The following is a 10,845-nucleotide window of genomic DNA, read 5'->3' on the forward strand; positions in this document are numbered from 1 at the left end:
CATGCGCTCGGCCCGCTACAAGGAGTCGCTAGAGTGCAATGGGACAAGGACATCCCGGCCGGCCAAACACAGACGACGCTGGGCCGATTGTGCACTGCCTCACGGGTCTCCCGGTCACGGGTGGCTGCGACACAGACAGGGATCGAACCCAGGTCTGTAGTGATGCCTCTAGCACTGCGAGGCAGAGCCTTAGACCGCTGCGCCACTCGGGAGGCAGATGTAGAACTATTTGAGGGTCTGGGGACCCATGCCAAATCTGTTTGTCTCCTGGCGGGGAATAGGTGTTGTTGAGCCCTCTTCACGACTGTCTTGGTGTGTTTGGACCATGATAGTTTGTTGGTGATGTGGAGGGGACTTGAAGCTCTTCATAAGGAGTAACTTGTAATAATAATAAATGGGAAATATATAGGATAAAGTATATTATAAGGTGGAGCACATAAATAAATCAAAGTTTATTGGTCAAGTGCACAGATTTGCAGATGTTATCGCAGGTGCAGCGAAATGCTTGTGTTTCTAGCTTCAACAGTTCAGTAATACCTAACAATACAATAAAACACATCATCCAAAAAATAAAAAGGAACAAATGGTTGGAGCTTAAGTAAATGAATGTAAAGAACATAATATTCTACACACCATACTGATCAAGCACTAGAGTCTATGGTGTTATATCATGGGGGACTGTGGTCAACATGCCTAGCAGCACATTCTACTCCACCCATTCCATTGGTCCCAATGCAATACACTAATACACTGTAAGCCTATAAATTATATATTGGCTTATAGAGAAAAAACTATTCTACATGCCGATGTAAAAGTGCGGTTGGGATTACTCACTAGGGGTCTGTAGAATCTTTATATGGTGTTATTTCATGGGGGACTCTGGTCTAAATACCCAGCAACACTACATATTATTCAGAACCCCATGAAATGACACCATATATAGATTCTACAGACCCTACTGAATACTCCCCACCCCACTTTTACATCGGCACAAATAATCGTTTTTCCTGTACAGTGTTATAGTTATACTTTACGCTGCAGTGGAGGCTGAGTGGAGAATGACTCATAATAAAGGCTGGAATGGAGCGTTTCAAACCATGTGTTTGATGTATTTGATACCATTCCACCTATTCTGCTCCAGCCACTACCATGAAACCATCCTCCCTAATTAAGGTGTCACTAACCTCCTGTAGTATAGTGTCCAAGCACCCCATTTTAAGCTGTTTGACCACAGTACAAGTCCAGCAACACTCCATATTATTCATAGATCCATGAAATGACACCATTTGACTATCTATACATAGTCACTTTAATAACTCTACCTACATGTACATATTACCTCAATTACCTCGACACCGGTGCCCCCACACATTGACTCTGTACCGGTACCTCCTATATATAGCCCTGCTATTGTTATTTACTGCTGCTCTTTAATTATTTGTTAGGTTTTTTTTGTATTTTCTTAAAACTGCATAAGGGCTTGTAAGTAAGCATTTCACTGTTGTATTTGGCACATGTGACAAAATGTGATTTGATAAATAGATTCTATAGACCCTATTGAGTACTCCCCACATCAGCACAAATAACATGATTTTCTCTATACCATACAGTGGAGGCTGCTGAGGGGAGAACGGCTCATAATAATGTCCGGAATGACGTAAAACACCTGGAAACCATGTGTTCGATATATTTGATACCATTCCACTTATTCATTATCACAAGCCTGTTCTCACCCACAAGGTGGCACCAGCCTCCTGTGCTATTTTTAATTTTACCTTTATTTAACCTCTACGGGCCACGGGGGCAGTATTGAGAATTTTGAAAAAAATATGTGCCCATTTTTAACTGCCTCCTACACCAACTCAGAAGCTAGGATATGCATATTATTAACACATTCGGATAGAAAACACTCTGAATTTTCTAAAACAGTTTGAATAGGCAAGTCAGTTACGAACAAATTCTTATTTTCAATGACGGCCTAGGAAAAGTGGGCTAACTGCCTGATCAGGGGCAGAACGACAGATTTTTAACTTGTCAACTCGGGGATTTGAATTGCAACTTTTCGGTTACTAGTCCAACGCTCTAACCACTAGGCTACCCTGCCGCCCCAGGATAGCTATCATATGCATGGTTTGTATTGAGGTGCATTTATGTGACCTTGGGACATGTTTTAAAACCCACATTTAATGCAAACGTCACTTAAATATTATTTGTCATGCATCATGAATAAATACAGGTTAATGGTACTTTTCTACTAGTATGTGAGGGACTTTTATTTTGAAATGTTCTAAAATTCCCTAACCCGGAAGTACTTTCTTAGTGTTGCTGACGAGACGCTGATACATTTTAGCCTTAGACGGAACAACATGGCGTCGAGGGCACCAGGTAAAAGTCACCTGTCTTTAAGCATTTATTTAGCCCAAAATTTAGATGAAACATTGCACATATTATTGAGTAAAGTGGGATGTTGATTTGTGGTATTTTGGTGTGTTCAAATCCATGTTTTTGAGATCTCCTTTGTCGTGTCCTCTACTGAGTGTCCTAGCTAATGTTAAGCTAGCTATGACAAATCAAGGGAGAGCTCAGTGGTGTGCTCCAGACTGCTAGTGACATATTTAACCTTTAAATGTAATATATGTCAAATGCATTTTCAATTGATAGGTAAAGCTGTGATTCGGTCTGATCAACTTTCAAACGCCAGTACAGATTGACGATTATCAAACACTAAGCATCTATGGGTGGGTATAATTTGTGGAACTTTACAACAGGAATCTGTTACAAAAACTTCGTAAATAACAAGGATGCCAACAAACAATGCATACAAAGTAGCATGATCAATTAACCTAGCTGCCGAATAGGCATCAACTCACCACGTAGCTTATTCTTAATGTTTGTCCATAGGCTACCAGAGTGAGGACAGACATTTTTCGGGATTAACGTGGAGAGTGAAAAACTCAACAAAATTGCCCACTCCCTACCTGGTATTTTATTCTGCCGCTCTGTATGCGTTGTTTGTTGGCAACCTTGTTATTTACGAAGTTTTTGGAACAGATTCCTGTTGGAACGTTCCACAAATTATACCCACCCAGCATCCATTGCCTAGCTAGGTGCAGTAGCTAACCTGGTAGTTGTAAACATCTAGCTAGGTAAAACTAAAACAAAGCAAGATAAGTTGCCATGCTAGCTAACAGTACCCGGCATTACTACTGACATTAATTATCATGTCTGATGTCCTCTCTCCATACTTCCTGTACACCTCGATGTCAGAATGTCCAGATCACACAGTTCCCACATAGCTAGTTCTCTGTAGATAATAACAGCATGTCATGTGATCTACTAGCACTCTATCCAGTTATCCACCACAAATGTAATGTTTGCCGTTGGGATACTCTCCATGGTCTGTCAAACCCTCCCTCAAGTCCCTAGTTCTGTAATCATCTCAATTCTACTTCATCTACTTAAGCATCTTCTTAAATGAATGGAGAACATGATTTGGTGTCTCGTTGCTTTTGTACTGCAGTGATTGCAAAAGCTTTTCTAACTGTGTTTTAGTAAACCAAATCTTGACAGCAAATTATCTGACTCTTATTCTGGCCTCCCACACAGCAGCTACCGGCAGACTCCTGGTCGGCTTCCGTAAATGGTACTACAATGCGGCCGGATTCAACAAAATTGGCAAGTCTTGGAGTCTTTTCCTTTGGGGCCATCCGCGAGTGTCTTCAGACAAATCTTTTCACTCGGTCTTAGAAACATCTATAATCTTCAGTTAGATATTTCTGACACTGTGTGGTGCTTGTTTTGGTTCCAGGTCTGATGCGTGATGACACAATCCATGAGGATGGCGATGTGAAAGAGGCCCTGCGGAGGCTCCCAGAGAAAGTGTACAACGACAGGATGTTCAGGCTCAAGAGAGCCCTGGACCTCTCCATGAAGCAGGCGGTTCTGCCTAAAGAACAGTGGACTCAATATGAGGAGGTATGGCAGACCTGGGCTCAAATGCCATTTGAAATATCATTTACTTTCTCTGTGTTTGATTGAGCTTGCCTGGCATGATAGACCTATAGATCAGGTCTCTGCATATAAATACTTAGGGATATGGTTGGATGATAAACTTTCTTTTTAAATGCATATTGACAAACTTTGTAAACGGCTAAAAATCAAGCTAGGCTTCCTCTATAGAAACAAGACATGTTTGTCCTCTACAAATTGTGCAAGCTACTTTTATGTCTGTTATAGATTATGGGGATATTATCTACATGCATGCTACGGCATCAACACTTAAATCGCTGGATGCTACTTATCATTCCACACTTAGGTTTATTACTAGCTACAGAACTCACCACTGTGTTTTATATCAAAATGTAGGTTGGACTTCGCTGTCCGTGAGACGAGAACAACATGCTCTCGTGTTTGTCTATAAAGCACTTCTGAATAAACTACCTTCTTATTTATCATCACTCATCAATATTAGAATTATAATTCCTAAAACCAGGTATTAAGCATGGATTCCACTTGAGGCCCATGCGATTTCCACAGAGTTGGGTATGGCTGCCTTTTCCTGTTATGCTCCTTGCTTATGGTATAGCCTGCAGACTAAACTTAAACTTGAGACTCTTGTCCCCCTTGCCCATTTTAAATATTTATTGGAGGATTTTTATTTTTGTATTGCTTGTAACTGTTTCGGGTAATGCAAGTTTTTGTGCTGTTAGGGGAATAACCTATGTGTAAATGTAATCTGCTGTATGTTTTGTGTTATCTGTGCTCGTTTTGTTTGTCTTGTTTAGTTTTTTAAACATTGTACCTAAACTTTGTGTACACGTGTGTACGCAGGGCCTAGCTGTAAAAGAGACCTTGGTCTCAGTCTGTGTTCCTTGTTGAAATAAAGGTTTAATAATAACATGTTAAACCCTGCCCATCTGGCACTCCAGGCACGCTAGAGCAAACGCTAAAGATTTCAAATAGTATTTGAACCCAAGTTTGAGGTACAGTGCATATAGAGTACCATAGTGGAGGGGTCATAATACTCAGAAAACCCAGCGGTCAAACGGAAATGGTTCCAATCGTCTTTGCACCATTCATTTTAGAAACACTTAAAATAAGGTCTGTGTTTCATGTAGGCTTACCCTGGCATGATGTTTTGATAAGTGTAAATCTCTAGGACAAGGTGACTTTTTTGATAACTGTGTAAATCACTCTAGGACAATGTGACTTTTATAAATATATTCACCTCTATTTACACCCCTCGGCCCCAAATGAGACGCTAATTAGCTGCTAATGTGGCTATCATAAAGAACTTCAAATGCCATGATGATCTGGACAAGACTGCAAAAATCTCTGGATTAACTGTCTGTTAGCTAAATGTAGTAATTAATAAGTTAGCAACATTTCTTTTAAATGGACAATTCTGTGAAATGTCTTTCGCAAGTTTTAAATTGACCCAATACCTGTTAGCAAAGGTGTCAGCTAGAGATGACGTGCAGGAGCTTGCAGGGATTTGTAGTTTTGCATGATGTCTACTTTGGTGCAATTAGCATTTTCGAATCTGAGAGTAAATAGAGCCGAATATATTAAGTCACCTTGTCTGAGAGATATTTACATGGTTATCAGAACGTCACACCAGGGTAAGCCTACATGAAAAAAACAGCCCTTATTTTAAGTGTTTCTAAAATCCCCTATGGGATTGGAATCATTTCCTTGTTTGACCGCTAGGTTTTATGGGTATTATGACACCTCCACTGTGGCATGTGATGAAGGACAAAATGTAGCCTGTCAGAGGTGATATTGTTATTATATTGATCGTGCTACACTACTTGAATAATCAACGTGAAGCAAGTAGGAGTAGAGACTTAAGGTTGGATTGGAATTAGCCAATTGTTGAGGAGTTTGGAGACGCCTATAAAGCTGTTTAATGTCTACCAGATGTGTTTTTTATACTAAAAACCACATCTGGTAGAGGTGGTGGGAGAAAATGTACAGAATTAACCTTGTTTTTGTGTTTGACCTTTCTCCATAGGATGTACATTACCTGGAGCCTTACCTGGAAGAGGTCATCCGTGAGAGGAAAGAGGTTGAGGAGTGGTCGAAGAAATGAGATGAATCTGGAGGGCTGTTGTTCTTCCTCTTTGGTCTGGTGCATGGTTGTCCTCTGTTGTAATGTTTAAAATAAAGTTTACCCTGTGGGAAGACTGTGCTTATTAAAAATGTACATTTTTGCAAAAGATGTGTGAGTGAGAAGGATTTTTATTTTTTAAAGCAAACCAGGATTTGATCCCCACAGTAATAAAGTTGTATTTACAGTAAAGTCAGTTTATTCCCACATAGCACTTATAGCACTTTTGTAAAAACAAACTTTCACTCTGGTCACATATAAATGTCATAATATACAAGATACATCTAAACTGAAATATATACAGTACATGTAAATACACGTTCAGTATACAAGTAGTACTATTCTTAACTAAGCATTCAATGCTTTACTATAATTGCCACTCATGAATGGAAGACCAAAAGGACAATTCAATCTATACTATAATCTAGGGCCAGTTGCATGTCAAAAAATCCCCTGATAATGGGGCAATACATTTGTCAAAATATCTGTTACAAGTACAGATGAATTGGTACGTATGGATAGAAAACATTACTCAAGGCCTTCAGTCATCCCGATAGTCTAAAGCCGTCTCTCTTTGTCTCCTTCCCTTTATATGCACTGATTTCTTAGACTTGTTTTGCTCTGTGGAAATTAAGTGTGGGAAGCCACTATAGACAATTGAGATGAACCGCTTGTATTGCACAAACCCTTGCTCTATTAACCCTCTATTACCCTCCCTCTGGTATTCTACCTGCACTTTAATCAACCTCTTTGTTGGATCTCCTGTTGTCCAGGGCCGTAATTGTATCAATAAAGTTTCCAATGACGCTATTGAAGGATTTCACCATGGACACCCCCAGCTCGTTACTGGTCTCGTTGATATCCGCGTCATAAGCGCCCAACAGGGGGGTAACCACTTCTACGTTCCCCCTCCCTGCCCCCTGAAGGATCCCCATCAGTTGACCCCTGACGTCCTGAAACATCTCCCTGTCGTACTGCAGCAGTACCGTCTCATCCATGGGGTAGGAGACGTCCTCGGGGTAGCAGTCCCGGGGCACTGGCAGCTCCACGTACCTCAGGGCTGGGAACCCGGCGGCCAGTGTGGAGAAGAGGCGGCGCAGGGCCGTGGCGCTCAGAGGGTTGCCCAGTATCTTCAGCTCCTTCAGGCCGCGACAGGGAGCCAGAGCCTGGGTCAGGATGTCCATGTGTTCGTCCTCCAGGTCACAGTCCTCCAGGGTGAGGCTGTGGAGGGTTGCGGCGCAGCGCTGGAGTAGCTTGATGAAGGTGGTGGGGAAGAGGCCGCACACGTTGTGACCACTTATGTCCAGACTGACCAGGTTCTCGCTGTGCAGGCTGTTGGCCAGGTAGACCATGTCTGTTCGGTTCAGGTGACAGTTGGCCAGCTCCAGGCATTGCAGTGGGGTGATCAGGGGGCTGTGGACAAGGCCAGAGGGTCAGAAATGTATTGCAGTGAATGTTCACTATTTTGCAACGTTATCAATTGTTTGTATGTGTGTGTGTACTCCTCATTTCATGCATGCTTGACAGAAAAAGCAAAGGCAATATGAAAGCTTTACGATGCATGCCTAATTAATGGACAAGTGCAGGTGTCCGCTTGTTGTTTTGGGTCACGGCTTCAGTGATATTTCAGTGTCAGCTGTAATTGACACCGTATTCCCTTCAAAGTGCACTACTTTGGACCAGGACCCATAGGGTTCTGGTCAAAAGTAGTGCACTATATAGGGAATAGGGTGCCGTTTGGGAAGAAGACAATGTCAGCCGTTGAGTGTCCCTTGGTTTCTGGCCGACCTGCAGATTTAGCAGCAGTCAGCTGTCTACATTGTCCCCCACAGCCAAGCAACAAAAACAAAATGCCACTGAGTATAAACTGAGTACTGCAGCCCCCATGCTATGATATTACACAGTGGGAATGCATCAGCTTGAATAGACACCCCAGAGCTATATATACAGTACACATCAATACCTAATATATATATATATATATATACATATATATGTATACACACACACACACACACACACACACACACACACACACACACACACACACACACACACACACACACACGAGCACCTTAGCAGTCTTCGCAGGTGTCCGGTGAGGGTAGAGAAGCCCATGTAGAGCTCTGTCAGTTCAGTCAGCCGGCTCAGCAGATCCCCAATGGTCGCCAGCAGGTCATCCTCATCCGAGCCCAGCCTTCGCACGTCCATCGCCCCCGCGGGCAGCGTCAGGGACTGCAGCTGGGGGAACTCCATCCGGGACAACAGCAACTCCAGGTGCGGGGCCTCCAGGTGAACGTTATGGACCACCTCGAGTCTCCTCATGGCTTCCGGTTGGGCCACACGCAGCACGTAGAACAGCTGTTTGAGGGCCAGGGAGTCGGCTCGGAACCCGACGAAGCGTAGCTTCAGGGGGCAGTGACGGAGGAGCAGGAAGGCCTGGGCCACCACCTCGTAGTTCCGCCCGGTGACGAAGCCGTTCAGGCGCACGTCCACCTTGGTCTCGAGGGCGGAGGGTGCAGCTTCATCCGCCTCGATGGCCACCATGACCTCGTAGCACATGCGGGTGAGGAGCTGGGTGCGGGCCCAGCGGCCCAGGGTGGCTCCACAGGCACAGGAATGGTGCTCTGTGTCCTTCAGCCCAGTCAGGTCCACCACACGGAGGGTCTTGGCGTAGGTCTCTGGGGGCCGCAGTACATAGGACTGGAGATGGAACATAGAATCTAGTTGTTTATTGCCATAAAATGAGAATTTGTCTTACAAATCAAAGACATAGGCCCTTATATGATGTAAGGTGAAATTTTAAACGTTTATTGCCCCAGTGGCAACTCAAGTAACTACAAACACATTCAGACTTGAAGGAAAACAAAAAACGTGTCACATTGGCCAAGACCCAGTGCCTCAGTTCACAAGTAGCACTTTTGACCAGTGATAATGACACCAGAACACATAGTAAGCCTACCTTCAGGCCAGTCAGCAGAGCTTCCAGGCACAGCCGGCAGGTGCATGAGGTCAGATCCTCCTGGCAGTCCACCGTCTTTCCCAGGAGCCTTTGCAGGTTAAGCTCGTGCAGGGGCCAGGTCTGGACGAGGTCGTGGAGGAGGAGGGCCATCTCGTGCATGTAGCAGGCCTTGAAGAGGAGCGGGTAGAGGTTGAACGACACACAACTGAGGTTCTCCCTGGCTCTCTGGCCACTCTGGGCGAACCCCTCGGCAGCGAGGAACCTGAGACTTTTCATGGCTCTCTCTTCTATGTTCTATCTGTCCTCGAGGTCTGGGTCTTGAAGTGTTAGGATCAACCAATCATCCCTTGTAACTGGATGTGTTTGTGTTGCTGCTCTCTCCCCGAGGGTCTCTCTGTGTATTGATTCTTTGTCTCTGCCAGTACTGTATATCTGTCTGGACCTCGTTTTGCTGTGGTATCATGTTGTGAAAGAGAGGCTTGGGGCACGTGGTAGGTGAGTGGGAGGACTATTTTTAGAAACAGCCGTCTCATTCCCTTCACCTCGTGAACAGGGAGTCTATTTACAACCTACACCAAACGCCGAGCAGCAACAACCTTTCCTAGCCTACTGCTTACAACATGAGGCCCAAGCTCCCTACATACCGCCAACATTGAAATGACCTGTCTATGCAATCAATCTATACATAAACACCAGTGACAATAACAGCAAAGCAATGTAAACAAACATAGAAAACACAGTACTGCTACATGTACACTACTGCCGTACAGGGTAACATTGGCAACATGCCCACAATGAAATGATAGATTTACTAAAGGCTTAACGGTTTATCAAGACCAAAGCAATGGTGGATCAGTCGTCATAGCATAACTTGACCGGTTACGAAAACATTAATTTGAGTACAATGGAACCTCCAGAGTGTTCTAACACTGGAACCTCCAGAGTGTTCTAACAATGGAACCTCCAGTGTTCTAACACTGGAACCTCCAGAGTGTTCTAACACTGGAACCTCCAGAGTGTTCTAACACTGGAACCTCCAGAGTGTTGTAACACTGGAACCTCCAGAGTGTTGTAACACTGGAACCTCCAGAGTGTTCTAACACTGGAACCACCAGAGTGTTGTAACACTGGAACCACCAGAGTGTTCTAACACTGGAACCTCCAGAGTGTTGTAACACTGGAACCACCAGAGTGTTGTAACACTGGAACCTCCAGAGTGTTGTAACACTGGAACCTCCAGAGTGTTGTAACACTGGAACCTCCAGAGTGTTCTAACACTGGAACCTCCAGAGTGTTGTAACACTGGAACCTCCAGAGTGTTCTAACACTGGAACCTCCAGAGTGTTGTAACACTGGAACCTCCAGAGTGTTCTAACACTGGAACCTCCAGAGTGTTGTAACACTGGAACCTCCAGAGTGTTCTAACACTGGAACCTCCAGAGTGTTGTAACACTGGAACCTCCAGAGTGTTCTAACACTGGAACCTCCAGAGTGTTCTAACACTGGAACCTCCAGAGTGTTCTAACACTGGAACCTCCAGAGTGTTCCAAATACTTTGATGACAAGTCTTAGAGCCTTAGCATGTAATGTTTTGCTTTGGCCATGAGAGAGAAACACATTTGACAACTTCCACATGCCGTAAACAGTGTGTATTGCTTCATTGTTTCTTACAAATGTTTATTTTGTTTTGATTTTTCATATTGCCAAATTTGAAAACATCAGCCTTCATTAGAGTGTGTGTATTTTTCAGTTGACAAACTACAATGAACACAAG

At 43.8% G+C, this 10,845-nt stretch overlaps 2 protein-coding genes across 2 annotated transcripts; one reads left to right on the forward strand and one right to left on the reverse strand.

Annotated features, from left to right (window-relative positions):
• Positions 1–2,320: 2,320 nt before the first annotated feature.
• On the forward strand, positions 2,321–6,218 carry LOC115173997 (cytochrome b-c1 complex subunit 7). Its single transcript, XM_029732570.1, has 4 exons — positions 2,321–2,385; positions 3,607–3,675; positions 3,809–3,975; positions 6,014–6,218. The coding sequence occupies exons 1-4, from the start codon at positions 2,367–2,369 to the stop codon at positions 6,089–6,091; spliced, it is 333 nt and encodes a 110-aa protein (XP_029588430.1). The 5' UTR covers positions 2,321–2,366; the 3' UTR covers positions 6,092–6,218.
• Positions 6,219–6,224: 6 nt separating this feature from the next.
• Positions 6,225–9,522, reverse strand: lrrc14b (leucine rich repeat containing 14B). The gene is made up of 3 exons (XM_029732569.1): positions 9,072–9,522; positions 8,184–8,812; positions 6,225–7,522 (listed from the first exon to the last, which is right to left on the reverse strand). Exons 1-3 carry the CDS (start codon positions 9,345–9,347, stop codon positions 6,847–6,849), a joined length of 1,581 nt encoding a protein of 526 aa, XP_029588429.1. The 5' UTR covers positions 9,348–9,522; the 3' UTR covers positions 6,225–6,846.
• Between the last annotated feature and the right edge of the window lie 1,323 nt (positions 9,523–10,845).

This window comes from Salmo trutta, chromosome 34, assembly GCF_901001165.1.
Source record: "Salmo trutta chromosome 34, fSalTru1.1, whole genome shotgun sequence".
Lineage (NCBI taxonomy): Eukaryota > Metazoa > Chordata > Actinopteri > Salmoniformes > Salmonidae > Salmo > Salmo trutta.